Source organism: Pimephales promelas, chromosome 8 (assembly GCF_988280905.1).
Source record: "Pimephales promelas chromosome 8, fPimPro1.hap1.1, whole genome shotgun sequence".
Taxonomy (NCBI): Eukaryota; Metazoa; Chordata; class Actinopteri; order Cypriniformes; family Leuciscidae; genus Pimephales; species Pimephales promelas.
Genome location: NC_142776.1, coordinates 15,933,906 through 15,952,311, shown reverse-complemented (window position 1 = coordinate 15,952,311; position 18,406 = coordinate 15,933,906). Strand labels below are relative to the sequence as shown.

The following is an 18,406-nucleotide window of genomic DNA, read 5'->3' as shown; positions in this document are numbered from 1 at the left end:
AGGAGAATATAAGGAAAGGATGTGTTGACAGGAGGTCAGTGGATAAAGATAAAACAAAGAAGTTTTGTAAGTTGGTGGTGAGGGCTGTACTGATGCAACTCAGAGGAGTGAAAGGGTGAAGAAAATGAAAAAGGATGTGTGGCTGAATACAGAAAAAACAATAGTTAGACAAAAAATGTAACGATTGAATGAGACAGAAACAAATAAAAAGGATTGAAATATAATGGAATCAGATATAATAACTGTTTGAAAGTTGCAAAGCCTAAATCGGCCACACAATGACAAAAGTAGCAATTTGAAATATATGAAGGGGCTGACCAGAGCAAAAAATAAATGTCATAATAAAGAGAGAGAGAAAAGAGCATTTATGAGTGATACGACTAAGTTTCTTAAATTTAGAGGATCTATATGTTGAAATAGCTTCCAAAATAAATGAGAAAAATTCTGCTGCGGAGGGATTTTTTTTTAGTTTTCTGTTCTCTTGATTTAACCATTTATCCGCAGAGGCCATAAATAAACTAAGATTGACTTCCTTCTAAATTTTCAGAAAAAATACCAAGCTTGTGTGGAACAGGATTCAATTCAGTTTAGTTCAGTACATCTGAGAACTGTAAGTGTTACATAAAAATGATTTAAATTCAGTCATCAGTTCATTTGCAACCTCTCACTGCAGTTAGTCTGTTTCACCAGGTCAAGATTATAGTGAGATTAATAAATCATAGATTAGAAGTTTTATAAAAACTGGTGTGTCATATTGGCCAACCAGCTTATTTTACAGACAAATAAAATGGGCCTAAACATTTGCTCAGTCAATAATTTGATTATGACTGAACAACTGTGTGATATGTTCATATGGATGGACATTTTATATGTTAGAATATTGACAATAACCAGCAGGTTTTAAATTGAGTCTATATGATGTTGTTTATTTGACATTTACTTTGTTAGTTCTTTTTGGAGGTTCTGTTTGTGGTTTAATGTATATTTATTAGGGTTGTCAAGTGGTTGAACATTTAAAATCACAATTATTAAATCGCTCTCTTAAATTCTTGATTCTTATTGGTCAGAACTCTGTTTGACCTCTCCCTTAAACAGCAGGACTGAAATCCTCTCTAAAATCAGAGACTGCCTTTACATATCAAAATGAATCAGATCATCCCAAAACAATGCTAGTGAGATTTATAATCAAACATCATTGCATTGCATACAGTAATTCTAAATAATGTCTGTAACCCACACATTTGACTATCATGTTGTAATCACTCATTATTTATTCCCTTTTTCATAACAATTTAATAGTTCATAGGAATTATGGAGTGCTTGGTATCAGCATGAATGATTTTTCTACTTCTTGAATTATGGTATGAATCTAATTCATGTAAAATGTAATGTACTCTCATTGATAAAATTCAGGTCTAAATCATACCCTGCTAGTGCAGGAAAATTAAGAGACCATGTGACTAATAAGATAAGAGGTAATTTATGTGAGAGGAGGAGAAACAGTTATGTCTCAAACTAAAGACAATGTATAATTGGTCAGAACTCTAAGGCTGGACGAACATCTGAGTTTAAAAACTCAGGATACGAACAAAGCATTAGGTTAAGACTACGGCTTAAGACTGATAAAATGGTTTAAGACTATAAGACCAAACATTGTCATGCAAACCACCTAACTACTCATTTTACTCTCTCATTCTCACTTATTTTACTTTTCTTTCTTTTCCTGTTTTTTAATTATGACAGTGAATCTATAGAAGTTGGTGTCAGTGCTCTGTGCTCTGTGTGGATGTAGCTTTCCTGTTCTGTTTCAGTGAAGTCCTGACAAAACTCAGCCTTGAAGGGAAACAATATTGCCTAAGTTTTATCTAATTGTGCTTGCAGGATTATCCATTTGACTATAAGTAGTAGTGTTACAATATTTTAAGCTAGCTTTTCTCCTGGTCTTCATTGAGCATACAGCTCTTCATGCAGTAATTCCCCTACAACATAATCCCTTAAATCTTCTTTGAACTTGTTCATTCATCTTTTCTCAAAATGCTTGCTAGGAACTGTTTTTCTTCATTGAAGTTTCACATACTAATAAAATATCTCAGCTCAAATTAATATTTTGTTTCAGTTATTTACTTATGTTACAAATAGCTGCGTAATAAGTGGGATAATGTACATCAGCTGGTTACCACAAAGAATCAGGATCAGGTCTTGTATCACCCTGAAGGTCAATAACTGACCACAGGCATTGAATTATTCAGATTATAGCAAGCTTAACATTAAAGTATTGTGCAATGTTTTACATCAACACATTTGCCAGATTTTAAATAATTATTTTGTGTGTTGAACTAATTTCGTACACATCTCAAAATTCATTTTCAAAGGAATCCCATGAAGGTCAAGTCTATGGCTGTTGCTGAAACAGGGAATCTCACCAATAAGAGAATTTAAGGAAGAGTATGAGCTGACTCTCCTCATCTTGTCGATGGTTTCAAAGGAAAGTAGGTATTCATCATTATCAGGGCTGCCCAAAGTACTGCTGGCACTGCTACTGGTGCTCAGGTTCCCTGGAGAGAATGCTGCTGGACCACCTAGAACACACATTTAAACATAAGCATGGTTTGGAATATAGATAAGCGATATGACCACCATAATATTATATCAAAATATGAGTATTATTTCAAAATAACAATACATATCATAATATTCAGTACTGTGCAAAAGTCTTAAAGGAGAACTCCGGTCAATTTTAACATTGAGCTAATTTTTTTGTACATTTGGAGTGCTGTCAGTACAGACAAAAAACAACAAAAATCGGTGTTGCCTACACCGTGTTATCGTCTTTTTAAAATTCGCACCCTGTTGACTTCAAAGGGGCATGTTCTAAACCTGCTTTTAGCCTCTTAACATCCTTGATTTGTCATTACGAGTGTGTCATTAAAAGTGACCATGGTCAATCTGACTGCAGTAGATGTGAAAGATATGAATAAAAATGATGTTAATTCAGCCAGCTCACCTATCTCTATTTGCTTCCTGTTTTCGGTCGAAGCTAAGGGTGCTCCGATTGATCGTCTCCGATCACACTCGGCCGATAATTGTTCTGGGATGTGTGATCGGCGGTCTCTATAAAGGCCGATCCAGAAAAGCCGATCAGATGACGCAAAACTCGCGAGACAATTTTTTATGCTGTGGTAAAGATGGCTTCAGCAGTCTGGCAATTCTACAAGGTGTGTGAAAAAGCAATTCACTAGCAATCCATCTGCAATGTGTGTACCACGCCGCTGTCCGATTGTCAAACTGTGCAGCCTCTCTGATCAACCCGTAAAATCACCGGAAAGAATAGAGTCCGTCCGCAAAGGTGATTGATTGAAGCGAGCGTCCGAGCCTGCGCGAGCTACAGAGAACACTGTATCCACTGATTGCCGCAGGAACGAGCGCTCAGCTTGAGTTTAAAAACAAACACATTTTAACGCTAGATTTCGATTTGATTTTGAATGCTCTAGTTAACTGGAGATGTTTTATTTATGTGTATTAGGTACATCCATGCCTCAATGTTACAAAAATTGGTGGGGGAAAATCTCAATCCTTAAAGTGGTAGGACATGACTTCACTAGCTCTAAATAATTCAATCTAACCATGTGACCAGCAGTGGTGGCTTTTTTAATCTGTTTAAAATAATTCAGCAACGGTTCTTGCAAACATAATTTTTTTTACCAAAATATTGATGCTTAAAGGAGAACTCCGGTGCAAAATGAACCTTTGATCTAATTACACATTGTTACCTAGTCAACCGTTATCTGAGATTTGTTTTCATGATTGCCGAATGTAAATAGTTTTAACTCTAAAAACAGTTTAGCCTATAACGCTAGTATAATGCTAGTATATAGGGCATAGAGTAATGTCAAATAAAAATCGCTTGTTATTACCACTAACAAGGCTCGAAATAGCCCCACAGTAACACGGTAGCATAATAAGGGTCCCTACATTCAAACCGAAGCATTGAGAACTTTGTCAGTGTCCATACAGTTTAATAAGAAGATATTTTATACACACAGTCAACTTCGCGAACACAGGAAGAAGCCATCTTTGAAAAATAGTCTCTACCAGTCAATCTACGAATGCCGATCCAAGTGCGCTGAACTGTGCAGAATCTCAAATGAGTTGTTTCCGGAAGAAACACAAACACGAACCATTTTCTTCTCTTCAATATGTACATGTAGACTAATGTTCGCGCTCACCTTATCACCTTATTCACATCTCACCAGTGCACTTGGATCGGTGTTCGTAGATCAACTGGTAGAGACTATTTTTCAAAGATGGCTTCTTCCTGTATTCGCTTTTACTATTTATAAATTGTTGACTCTGTTACCCAAACTCTGAGCGAACTCTCCGCTCCTCACCACGGCGTGTCTCAGGTGATGCGGTTTTCACTCCGCCAAAGTAGCAGTGCTTCGCCTTCAGAGAATAGTTCCCAGGTTTTATACGGTTAAAAGATGTCTGTTTCTCATATGGCCTTGATATTTGTACACTCTGTGACTATACAAATCACAACATGTAAATAGGAAAACAATTGCGTTATTTTGTCACTCATTTGGATTAGTATGAAAGTGCAACCATTCACATCCAGTCTTTGTGCTAAGCTAGGCTAGCGGTGGGTGCGACTTAGAAAAACTTAGAAAAAAAAAAGGTAAAATTTCCGAAATCTCTATGTAAACAATGAGTGACGTAGACGCGCGCGAGATCACTTCCGGAGGTACGTTGGACATGGTTCAGTTCGGTTCAGTTGGACATCTGATTCAGATCAGTTGGACATGGCTGTTAACAAGAGGAAAAAAACTATAAATACTGTTCGTTTTCTCACACAAACCGCTCGTTTCGTGTCTTAGGCCATCAATGTGTACTTACATTTACGAGTCATTAAATCATGTTTAATTTTGACTTCTCTGTGCATGCTCTTTGACGTGGACCCCCATACCTGCATTATATGACTGACAGACAACAACGGTTTGACCAAAAAATGTCAAAATTGAAAATACTGTGGAAACAAAGACACCTAGATCTTGAATGCCCTTCAGGTAAGCTAAAACATATCAACAATTAATTTCAAAGTGAACAATCCCTTTAAGAGGTTTAGAACATGCCCCATTGAAGTCAACAGGGTGCGAATTTTAAAAAGATGATAACACGGTGTAGGCAACAACAGATTTTTGCTGTTTTTGTCTGTACTGACAGAACTCCAAAAGTACAAAAAAATTAGCTCAATATTAAAATTGACCGGAGTTCTCCTTTAAGGCCCTTGCACACTGAGACCGAAATTTTCGTGATTCAGTGGCTCAGAATTGTCAAAACACCTTTCAAACACCATTTAAACTGCTTGCTACGAATGCGAAAAACACAGAAAATTGAACCTGATACGATTTTTTTTATGACTGACTAAATTTTCAGAGGCAGTGTGTAAGCGTGATTGACATCACGTGAGGTCATATTTATTTCGTAACGTGCAAATATTTCGGACACACAAAGGGTGGTCACACCAAGTATTGATTTGATTTAGTTAATAGAAGTTAACAGATAAATGAAATCTATTTATGACATGATTTTTGAAAACATCCTCACTTTACAGCATTTTTACGCAAGTGCTTAAAGTTTTTCACAGTACTGTAGCTATGCAGGTAGGTTTCCTAAAGCGTATCCGAGACTTTAACACAGTTCTTCTGGATTTAGTCTATCTCCATTTTTTTCTGTTTCTTCATGTAATCCCAGATGGACTTGATGATGGTGAGATCAGATCTCCGTGTGGAGCATACTGGCTGTTGTCAGACTCCTTGTGAATTTAAAAATCTCACTGGATTACTACAATTAATGTCAAAATGAATGTTTGGAAATGTAAACTGATATTTCCTACTGACACACTACAGCAGACAACACACATAACTGTCTTAAAAGCCATTGTGTGTGTGTGCTGCTGTGCTCCAAATACTTTTTGCACAGTACTGTAGTTCTTTTTGGCAGAAAATAAGCTTTTTAAAGTATCAAATTTTTTAAAATCAGAAATGTCTTTAAATTCTTGATACCAATTTCAATACCACTACTAAGCTAACTAATGTCTTAAAGTCTTAAAGAAAGTCCTTGTGTTGAAGACTAACTAAATTCAGGCAATAGAATAACGACAAATGAAAAAAGGATTCAAGTAAGAAATTAGACCAGCATGAAGGTGAGTAAATGTTGAATTAATTATGATTTAAGACAATTTTCATCATAAAGGTATAATCGACTATATTTACATTTATACTCACTAAAGGCCTATTCATGCCAAGGATGATACAAGATATAGTTCTACAAATTGTTCTAAATAAAAAAGATGATCAGAGTCCACACCACAACTATAACGATAACAGGACAGAGTAGCAATATTGTCCCAAGCAGAGCGAGTCCAAGAGACATGGGAATGGAGCAGAGCTCCAGAAGAATAAAAGGAAGAGGGATGACAGTTCAACACAAGAGAGGAGAAGGCCTGGACTTTAGTGGGTGTTTTGTGTTAATTTGCTTTCGTTTTGTTGTTTGTTTATTTTGTAATTAAAACTTACGTTGAATGTTCCCCGGTTCCCGCCTCCTCATTCCCTGAGCCTTTAAACCTTGTTACATTGGTGCTGAAACCCGGGAGAAAGGAGGGACACGCTGTCGGACAGCCCTCGCTGCTGAGGAGGATTGCGGTTCTGAGGAGATTGGGCAGCACAAAGGGGCGGGAATCGGCGTACGTTCAACTTAACTTCTATACACAAAATAAACAAATAACAAAATGAAAGCAAAGCGGTAGCTCCTCATGGATGACTGCCACTTAAAAAAAAAAACACTGGCATAAAAGTCCAGGCCTGGTCCTCTCTCGTCTCCTTTTATTCTTCTGAAGCTCCTCGCTGAGACACGAGACCAGTGTGGCACACAGGTGACACTCATTAGCAATCACTCCGTTCCCATGGCTCTGGGCCCTGTACTGCCTGCCACAGATATCTAATCAGAAAACACCAGACTTTAAAACAACTTGTATCTAAAGCGGCAGATATCGTATGAAGGTAAAAGAGTAGCAATACTCAAGAGCACATAGATGTGAATATGAGAACTTGTACAATAAATATTTGTAAGTGTACGTGAACACTCAGAGCTTCAATGTAAAAACCTGTAATATAAAAATTTGGTTGAATGTTGAAATTTGCACTCGCAGACGATAATCACAAACCTGTATTCTGAATCTGAAGCTGCAGACAAGCAGTCACAAATGTGTAAAATGCCATTCACAGAAATACAATGACAGTCACAAACATCTAAAACATATTTGTAACACTTTAGAATACTGTATCTTACTTACGGCAGAATTAATAAGGAATTATTGACGAACTAATAGGTAATTCTTCATTCAGGGTTCCCACTCTTTTCTTAAAATGATTTTCCAGGACTTTTCCCAAGACATTTTTCAAGACTTTTTCAGCTGCTACAGTGCGAATCAAGTTATCACAACTAAGGCTGGGCGATATACCGATATGTGATATTGTACCTATACTGTTATAAAGATTGTTGTCTTTCACAATGCCACCTGCTTTCCTCCACTTGCAATGCCACACTAATGCCACTACTAAAACAGAAGTTTTACTTTAATTCATACGCTGCTATTTTACTTGCTGATATCAGTTTAAAAGTCCAAACTCTCACAGTCAAGCTGTATTTGCAATCAGTCACTAACGTTAAAATTTTTTAACTATAATCGGACTTCTAAATTAATTGCATCTGCTCGCACCAAGGCACATTATGCATCTGGTAGCTATAGATATTGGCATAAACTGATGAGTTCTGTGTTTTTGATTATTATTATAAATTATTTTGTTTTAGCAAATCTTTGAAAAGATTTTTGTCAATTATATTGCTAAAATGGATAGACCTTTTGTAAAGCTAAATCTGTTTAAATGCAAAATTTTTGTTTCTGCTGTCGGACAATAGAACAAGTATGAAATACTGACTGGAACGTGCAGAGAGCAAATTACTCCTTCTACTGCTCCTTCACTTCTTCTATGACCATGTGTAATTATAACATGATAAAAAAAAATTCTTGCTACACTATGTAGCCTGTAGACAATATTATATGGACCAATGTGAGGGTTTTTTGTATCTCAAAATAAGGCAGAGTAAGAAAAATCGTAACACTAGGGGGGTCCGGGGGAATAAAATGAACGCAAATAAAACGTACACAAATCTGTATTACGCTAAAGAAATGCACCAAATCGGCGGCGCTGAGAACTCTCCAGAGGAGGATGCAAATGCGCTCTTGCGTCACCAAATCACTGTCAAGTCACATTTATTTATAGCGCTTTTTACAATACAAATTGTTTCAAAGCAGCTTCACATAGATAGCAGGAAAACAATGTCGTAATAGTATTGTTAAATTCAAAATTAAATGTTAAATGTCCCCAACTAAGCAAGCCAAAAGCCAATGGCGACAAAGGCAAAGAGAGGTGAAAAAGGCAACGGTGGCAAGGAACCATAGTTCGAATTCCCCAAAAGAGACAGAAATATCAGTTTTGGGGCGGTCAGATAATTTTTTCTGATATTGGTAAAAATATACACTCACCGGCCACTTTATTAGGTACACCTGTCCAACTGCACGTTAACACTTAATTTCTAAGCAGCCAATCACATGGCGGCAACTCAGTGCATTTAGGCATGTAGACATGGTCAAGACAATCTCCTGCAGTTCAAACCGAGCATCAGTATGGGGAAGAAAGGTGATTTGAGTGACTTTGAACGTGGCATGATTGTTGGTGCCAGAAGGGCTGGTCTGAGTATTTCAGAAACTGCTAATCTACTGGGATTTTCACGCACAACCATCTCTAGGGTTTACAGAGAATGGTCCGAAAAAGAAAAAAACATCCAGTGAGCGGCAGTTCTGTGGGCGGAAATGCCTTGTTGATGCCAGAGGTCAGAGGAGAATGGCCAGACTGGTTCGAGCTGATAGAAGGGCAACAGTGACTCAAATAACCACCCGTTACAACCAAGGTGGGCAGAAGAGCATCTCTGAACGCACAGTACGTCGAACTTTGAGGCAGATGGGCTACAGCAGCAGAAGACCACACCGGGTGCCACTCCTTTCAGCTAAGAACAGGAAACTGAGGCTACAATTTGCACAAGCTCATCGAAATTGGACAATAGAAGATTGGAAAAACGTTGCCTGGTCTGATGAGTCTCGATTTCTGCTGCGACATTCGAATGGTAGGGTCAGAATTTGGCGTCTACAACATGAAAGCATGGATCCATCCTGCCTTGTATCAACGGTTCAGGCTGGTGGTGGTGGTGTCATGGTGTGGGGAATATTTTCTTGGCACTCTTTGGACCCCTTGGTACCAATTGAGCATCGTTGCAACGCCACAGCCTACCTGAGTATTGTTGCTGACCATGTCCATCCCTTTATGACCACAATGTACCCAATTTCTGATGGCTACTTTCAGCAGGATAATGCGCCATGTCATAAAGCTGGAATCATCTCAGACTGGTTTCTTGAACATGACAATGAGTTCGCTGTACTCAAATGGCCTCCACAGTCACCAGATCTCAATCCAATAGAGCATCTTTGGGATGTGGTGGAACGGGAGATTCGCATCATGGATGTGCAGCCGACAAATCTGCGGCAACTGTGTGATGCCATCATGTCAATATGGACCAAACTCCCTGAGGAATGCTTCCAGCACCTTGTTGAATCTATGCCACGAAGAATTGAGGCAGTTCTGAAGGCAAAAGGGGGTCCAACCCGTTACTAGCATGGGGTACCTAATAAAGTGGCCGGTGAGTGTATAGGCTAATTGCAGTTACAATACAAGTCAACTCCTATTTTCACAGTAGGAACATTTTAATGTAAAGCGATTCCAGACACCATTATTGTGGACCCTACCATTTTTATCCACCGTGGCTAGAAGCAACGGAGACAGAGAACCAGAGTTCGAAATGAGGGGGGATTTATTTTATGGGGTCCCCGACAAATATATTTTAACATTAAAAATGATTGTGAAAATTATAGTTCTTTAGTGACATTTTATATTTATAACAGTAATTTATTTCCTGGCGGCGAGGCAGGGCAGCTATTAGCCGAGTGAACTGTTGTTGTGGTGCTCCTGCTAATGTACGGACTGTAACAAAGTTGCTGTTGAAGCTCACGCAGTTATTTATAACGTATAAATTTATAGTTAAGAAGTAATGTAGGCTACACACGACCAGAGTTATGTTTTCCTGAAAGCCATCACAATTGAAACCGAGATATTGATTTCATAACAGTTCAATAAACAAATAGTTAAAAGTTGCTTACATTTTTAGACGCAATGACTGTCTGTTTTTGTTCGGTTTCAGCAGCAAAAATAGTTCCAAACAACAGAACCACAGAGCTGAATATTCAGATTACTGAATAATTCAGCGTTTTGAACTATTCTCTCGAGTCAAAGATTCAATTACCCATTATTAAACCGCCTCATCACAAATCGTTTAAATGAATGACTCAATGACTCGCTCATTAAGACGGCCGCCTGCCGCCTCCTAGTGGCGGTTTAGTTTCAAAGTATCATTCGTTTCATTCCTTATATTTTTATATTCAAAAAATATTTAAAACAATCTCATAATCTCATTTAATACAGTTATAATCTTTCAATGTAAATTATTTAATATGATTGGTAACCGCCTAGGCTGTCTTATTATTTTAATTGAATGTAGCCTATTAATAAAATGTAAGTATTTGAAATGAAATTTAGAGCATACATTAAATAACATTAGGGGAAACTGCCCTTTATAAAGGTACAAAAAATATTCAGATAAGAGTGTTTTCAAAAATGAAACATTGGCAATTTAAGTTCAAAGGGAGTAAAGCCTCTGTTTATAGGCTATAAAGGAAATGTAATTTTACCAAAAGAAGAACTTTTAATATAAATAAATGTTAATTTTAAATCAGCCTACTTCAGTGTGATGTGGCCATATTATCATGCTTAATTGAATAATTGTGATGTGATGATCAGATGCAGATATATATCTGCATCTGGGGAGGTTGGGGAATATATTTATAGGACCCCCCTAGTGTTACGATTTTGCCTACTCTGTCTCATTTCGAGCCACGAAAAACCCTGACATTGGTCCATATAATTTTGTCTACAGGCTACATAGTGTAGCAAGATTTTTTTTATTATCATTTAATTATAACATTATTATCATTTTATAATTACACATGGTCATAGAAGAAGTGAAGGGGTTTGTACCCCCCAATTATGGTGGGATAATTCGCACTTTGCAAGGAACCAAAACTCCATCAGGTGACAGAATGGAGAAAAAAACCTTGGGAGAATCCAGGCTCAGTGTATGTGGCTACCGCGATAATGCCGGAACTTGAATGGTGCAAAATAAGTTTAAAATGTATAAGAACTAAGTATAATAATAAGGTGTAATTTATATGATATGTTTTTGCTTATTTGCAGATCATATAGGTAAATGTCTGCACTTATCTTTTTTATTAGTGCTGAAGAATGACAAACTGACTACTGTGTATGACTGTTAATTAGTAGTTACTTCATAGTTATTTTTCTTGAACCTTAATTAATAGATAATTAATAGTTTTTCAGGAGGTATGACCGAATTCATTAGTTATTGATTAACTAACTGATACTTAACACAATCATAAAATTATATTACATACTGATAAGTTAACACATCTTCCTTAGTAGTTAACAGTAGTGAGTGACTTAAGTGTTAATAAAGAATTACCTATTAGTTCTTCATTAATTCCTTGTTAGTTATGCAGTAAGTAAGATAAAGTATTCTAAAGTGTTACCCATATTTGCATTAATTCTTCATTCACATTCGCAGTACAACCACAATTAGTCACTTGCAACTTCTCGAATCTGTCACTTCAAATTCAAATTTCGCACCTTGACTTTTGCTACTCTTTTCACGATATATGAGGTGCAAAACTAACTTGTGCACTTGTAACTCAGTGGCGGCGAGAGCGCAAGGGGGGTGGGAGCGGGGGTATTCAAAGGAGCCGTTTTATTGTTGGCGCAAAGCCAGTGAAATAGGACTTCTATTGTACACGAAGATGTCACAAAACCTGCCTCCTAGTGGATGTTCTGAAACGCTAACATGGATTAGACTGATTTAAAATAAATTATCTTATAAGTTAAATTAAAAGAAAGTGTTATTAAAAGACCAAACTCAGGAAACACCATAAATAAAGCATACAGAAAAGCAACTGAGCAGAATATGAACGCAACTCGTTTAATTGTACGTTAAGCATTTTCCTCTCATAGAAAACCAAGAAAACGCTCATTGAGGCTTAATGGATCAACAGTTATAAAAACAGAAAAGAAAAAAAGAACACAATTTGTTATACATTATTAATAAAACAAAGGCAGCTGGTTTATTTGCACTGAACACAAATTTGCTTTCTTTTGTCATATTCTACTCATCTGCTTTTCTGTAGTATACATTATTAGAATGGTGTTTACTAAGTTTTATAATATCATTAGTTTCTTTTAATATCAGTAATGCATTAAGCCATGTTAGAGTTTCAGAACATCCACGAGGAGGCGGGTTTTGTGACATCGTCTCGTACAATAGAAGTCCCATTTCATTGGCTAGGCGCCAACCAATAAAACGTCTTGTTTGAACACACCCCCGCCCCGTTTTCTCTCTTGCCACTACTGAGTTACAAGTGCACAAGTTAGTTTTGCATTTCATGTATCGCGAAAAGAGTAGCAAAAGTCAAGTCGAGTCTTGTGACAGATTTGAGAAGTTGCAAGTGCCAATTTGAGGTTGTACTGCAAATTTGAATGTTAGAAGAAGTGCAAATTTGTATTGCAAGTATGTGTCTGTCCTTGTATCTTTGTGAATGACATTTTACACATTTGTGACTGCTTGTCTGCAGCTTCAAATTCAGAATACAGGTTTGTGACTATTGTCTGCGAGTGCAAATCTCAGTGTACACGCACAAATATTTATTGTATAAGTTCTCAAATTCACATCTATGTGCTCTCGAGTTTAGCTACTAATTTACCTTCATAATATCGTCTGTTGATGTGGAAGCTAAAATAGTCATCATTTCAGTTATCTTTAAAGTTCTTGCTCTTGGTGTGAAAAGGCCTTAAAGGAGTAGTTCACTTTTTAAAAAAACTTTTGCTGATAATTTACTCACCCCCATGTCATCGAAGATATCCATGTCTTTCTTTCTTAAGTCGAAAAGAAATTAAGGTTTTTGATGAAAACATTCCAGGATTTTCTCCATATAATGCACTTTACTGGTAACCAAACGGTTCAAGGTCCAAAAGACTTTGGAAGTTTCAGTGCAAACTGTTCAAAGGGCTTTAAATGATTCCAGATGATGAATAAGGGTCTTATCAAGCGAAACGATCGCTCATTAAAAAAAAAAAAAGTTTAAGTTTTATAAGCTCAAATGGTCGCCTTGCTCTGTTCTGTGATCCACGTTTGTGACTCTCCTGTTCGAACTCATTCATCAAAATGAACGAATCTTTTTCCAAGTCAATTCGTTCATTTCGTTCGTTAAATGAACCAAATGACACGAAAAAGATTTGTTCATTTTGATAAACGAGTTTGAACAGGAGAGTCACGAACGCGCATCACAGAACAGAGCAAGGCGACCATTTGAGCTTATAAAACTTAAACTTTGTTCTTTTTTTTTTTTTTTAAATGAGCGGTCGTTTCGCTTGAAAAGACCCTTATTCATCATCTGGAATCATTTAAAGCCCTTTGAACAGTTTGCACTGAAACTGTCTTTTGGACCTTGAACCGTTTGGTTACCAGTAAAGTGCATTATATGGAGAAAAATCCTGGAATGTTTTCATCAAAAATTTTGAAAAAATTTCAACATGATTTTTAGCAATCACTTTGAATCAAATGTTATGAATGTAATATAAAATTTTCTTTTCAACATTATACCTGCTGACTTCTAGCTGAGAATACAAAATCTACCTTCGGGTATAAATAAAGTAACTTGAACTTGAGAATAAGGAGTATTCAGGCTTAGTGATTTAGAGTGGAGTTTGACTCACCCTCCTCGTTGAGGTTGAGGTTCTGAAGGCTCTTATTGAGGGTTCGAGAGGTGGTGGCAGCTCTAAGGTTTGTGTAGGAGTTCACTGATCTTAAACGAGGGATGGCGGGACTGTCCCTGCCCGGTGTAACATTCCCTGTCTCTACATGAACAAAAAAAGGTCAGTGGCAGCCGGACATAAAAGATAAACAATGGACCATGACCATGGTTAGAACAGCATGGTAACACTTTATTTGAAGGGGTGTGCATAAGACTGACATGACACTGTCATAAACATGACATAACACCTGTCATGAACATGAAGTAGTCTTTATGAATGTTTATGACTGTTGTCATTAAGTGTCATTCGGTAAATTATGACACTTTTAATGCAAAGTTGACATTGTTTAAATTGTCTTTGTTATGACAACTTGACATTAAGAAAGACAAAAAATGTCTTGAATATGACAACTTGACATTAACAAAGACAGAAATGTCTTTGTTATGACAACTTGACATTAACCAAGAAATCATAACCTGTCAACCTGACATCTTTATAACTAGTCCAACGTGTTCCACTTTACTTGAGGTAAGGGGAAATATTAATGACACTGTTGTTAAAGCATTTGACAGTGTAATAACCCTTATGGCTCGTTTCCACTGAGTGGTACGGTACGGTACAGTTCGGTTCGGTACGCAATTATTTGCGTTTCAACTGTCAATTTTTGTGAATGGTACCAAAAAGCCGAACCGTACCGTACCACTTTTTGGGTACCCTTCCGTTGGGGTACCTAGCACAGTGAAAGGGTACTAAAAGGTGGAGCTAGACTCACTGCAGAACGGTGATTGGTGGACAGAGTATCGTCACTCGGGCGTGCTACAAGGGCATTAGAAGCATAAGTTGAAATATAATACTACTGTTATTGTGTCACGAAATGTAGTTTTAAGAGTTTTTCAGGCGAGAAAGTAGTTTTTTAAAGCTCAAATCTGTGGTTTGTTTATAGATTTATGATAATTTGACCGAGATCCATTCCAATCGATCACCGGACGCTCGCGCTCGTGTCCCCCGCCTGGAACAGCCTTTCCTTGGCTAGTCATCCTGATGTTTGCCGCTGACTCGGATGTCTCTGTAGTGGTTAAACATGAGATATAGTTCGTCTTGTATAAACCTAACAGGTGATCTTTGGTCTCATGAATCTATAATTCGTTCCCTGGCCAATAGTTTTGGCAAAAGGCTACGTGAAGTTTCATATCTTTGAGCGCTGAATTTGACTGACTGAATTGTTTCTTGATGTTATTTAAGCTTTACTGTAGATCTTTTTGTACCTTTTACTTATACTTTTATAATGGCTATTATTGATAAAACTGAACTTCAACAAAAAGAGATAGTTTTGTCTTTTTTTTTTATTTTAATACAAGATCATCTGTAATGTTGTTTATTGCAACATTTGTACCAATGCGATATGCAATACATTACCTTACATATTGCCTGGAATATGTTTAATATTTTTTAATTTAAACGAAAAGAGGCAGGGTTGTTTTATATTTAGTTTTGTTATAACTATAGTCTAACGTTACATAGGCTACATGCAGTGATAATCAATTGGCTATGCGTTGCCTGAACCACATTTGTGTGCTTTAGAATGTTTACAATGTATTGAAATGAAATTGAAAAGAAGCAGAGTTGTGTTTTATAACATATTTCGTTTTATTGTTGCCTAAAATGAACATACAGAGATAACCGGAGTCGCATAGCCCGAGCGAGCTGAGTGCCGCGTTCAAGAACGCGCTGTTCCATTAACAGAATTACTGTACTCGCGTCCTCGGGATCATTCTCCTGAGTCGGACTTTGCATTGGCTTCTTGGAAACGCCTAATGCCAGCGCTTGTTTCTAGTGACAAACATGCCGAGAAGCAAGAACAAGATCTGCTGTCTGTCATACATTATTGATGACATTTTACTTTGTCGCTTTCTTCGCGCGAAAATGACGTTGATCGCTTCTTTCCAGCATACCACGCCTATCAAGTAAGGGTACTGTTGGCGGTGGAAACGCAAGCCTGATCATGGTGTACCCGACCCGACCCGACCCGTACTGTACTGTACCGTACCGTACCCCTCAGTGGAAACGAGCCATTAATGACATCTTTATAACTAGTACAATGGGTTCCACTTTACTTGAGGACAAGTAAAATATTCATGACAGAGTTATGGTGTCATGACGGCCAAAGTCAAAACCAACCACATATGACAGGGTAATGTACTGTAATCTTAATTGCAAAGCTAAATAATTTCTTTAAGTTTGATAATTAGACCTGTTATGACATATGTGTAACAGGTTATGATTTCTTGGTTAATGTCAAGTTGTCATAACAAAGCTATTTCTATCTGTGTTAATGTCAAGTTGTCATAATCAAGACATTTTTGTCTTGGTTAATGTCAAGTTGTCAAACAAAGACATTTTAAACAATGTCAACTTTGCATAGTGTCATAATTTACCGAATGACACTTAATGACAAAAGTCATAAACATTCATAAAGACTCCTTCATGTTCATGACAGGTGTTATGTCATGTTTATGACAGTGTCATGTCAGTCTTATGCACACCCCTTCAAATAAAGTGTTACCTAGAATATCTGCCCAACCAATTATATTTGGCAAAACGCACACTTAAAATTTTAATACCAATGTGTTTAATAAACAAGTATCAATATCAACCACACATTTTAATATCTACTCTTTGGCTTAAACATCATTATAATTTGACAATGTAGTATCCCTTAATTTGAAATGTGGCATATATTTAGTATATTGGGCAGTATACATTAAGTAGTATGTTGTATTGGAAAACCAATAAATCTAAAACATTTTAAAAATAATTACCTGTGGAATTTGCAGGTGAAGGCACAGCATAGTTCTTCTCTTCCTCCATGAACTGCAGAGCCACAGTACAGAAATTACTCTCATACTGCACCACTAGGTGACTAAGAGCAACAACCAGCTCCTAAACAAAATACAGGAAAACAAAAGTTACTGAAAGTAAACCGGTCATCAATATAGGTCAGCCACTATAGGTCAGCATTAGCCAATATAGATAATCAAGAGTCAATATAGATCAAAATATGCCAGTTAGGCAAGCGTCAGAGCAAAAAAGGGTCACTACAGGTGACTCATGTTAATAATTTTAATTTTGCTCTCCCCAACTCTTCAGAGAAAGGTAGTGCAGTAGCGGTTCACTTAATATCACGTGTATAATTATAAAATAATTACCCAAACAATTATTTTAAAAAATAGTTTGAGATTTTAGCATATCACACAGAAGGACATGTCTACCCAGATAGCAAACTGACATTGAATCAACGTGGAAATATGACATAGAAACAACGTTGATCTGACATTGTTTTGCTCATCGAATTAACGTTGAACCAACGTCAGACGCGTCATTCTTTCAAAACTAACGGAAAATCAACTTGAAATCAACGCGTTGTTTCAACGTTATGAAAGCAAACCAATTTTCGATTTTCATTTAGCTTAAGAATGCCGCGTCTGACGTTGGTTCAACGTTAATTCGATGAGCAAAATCAACGTTGTTTCAATGTCATGAGAGACGTCGTTTCCACGTTGATTCAATGTCAGTTTGCTGTCTGGGTAATAAAGTCAAGTCACCTTTATTTATGAAATGCTTTTTACAATTCAGATTGTTTCAAAGCAGCTTTACAGTGATAACAGGAAATTAATGCAACAAAGTTTGTTTAGGCTGTACAGCAGCTCTAGACGAAAGTCATTGTCCAGTTAAAGTAAGTTCAGCTTTGATTAATTTCCAGTGTAAAAATCATTAGTTAGGTTGTTCGACAGTCAGCTTTCCAAAAGTATTTCAAGCTAACTACGACAATCCAAAAGTAAACATAAGTCAACACTGCTAATCCAGTCAATACAGGGAATCTGTATGCTTGTATGCAATGTTTATATGTAAATAAAAAGCCTAAAATAAATCACTTTATATAAAGGGATTTTGTCTCTACAGAAAATTTGGATTAAACCTCTTGATTCATATGGATTACACGTTTACAATGTCTTAACATTCTGAAGCATCAAAGTTTTGGTTGCCTGGACATTAAATGTCTCAGCTTTCATCAAACATACCTTCTTTTTGTTGTTTGAAAACGATTGTTATTCGTATGGGTTTTGAACAATATGAGGTTGAGTAAATGAAGACAAGCTTTCATTTTTTAGGTGAACTATCCCTTTCAACAAAACAGGCAAAAAAAAAAAAACTAACATTCATAATATACAGTGGGTACGGAAAGTATTCAGACCCCCTTAAATTTTTCACTCTGTTATTTTGCAGCCATTTGCTGAAATCAT

The 18,406-nt window shown here is 36.9% G+C and overlaps 1 protein-coding gene across 9 annotated transcripts in view; it reads right to left on the bottom strand.

Annotated features, from left to right (window-relative positions):
• The window catches only part of rptor (regulatory associated protein of MTOR, complex 1), a 402,321-nt gene that overhangs the window by 164,176 nt on the left and 219,739 nt on the right, over nucleotides 1-18,406 (bottom strand). For 8 of the 9 annotated variants that reach the window (XM_089134067.1, XM_089134063.1, XM_089134065.1 and 5 more), the window contains 3 exons: nucleotides 16,925-17,045; nucleotides 14,067-14,207; nucleotides 2,424-2,579 (listed from right to left, as the gene is read on the bottom strand). In XM_089134067.1, coding sequence (XP_088990193.1) covers nucleotides 2,424-2,579; nucleotides 14,067-14,207; nucleotides 16,925-17,045 — 418 coding nt within the window. The remainder of the gene's footprint in view (nucleotides 1-2,423; nucleotides 2,580-14,066; nucleotides 14,208-16,924; nucleotides 17,046-18,406) is intronic. The other variant, XM_089134068.1, reaches the window with a different exon arrangement.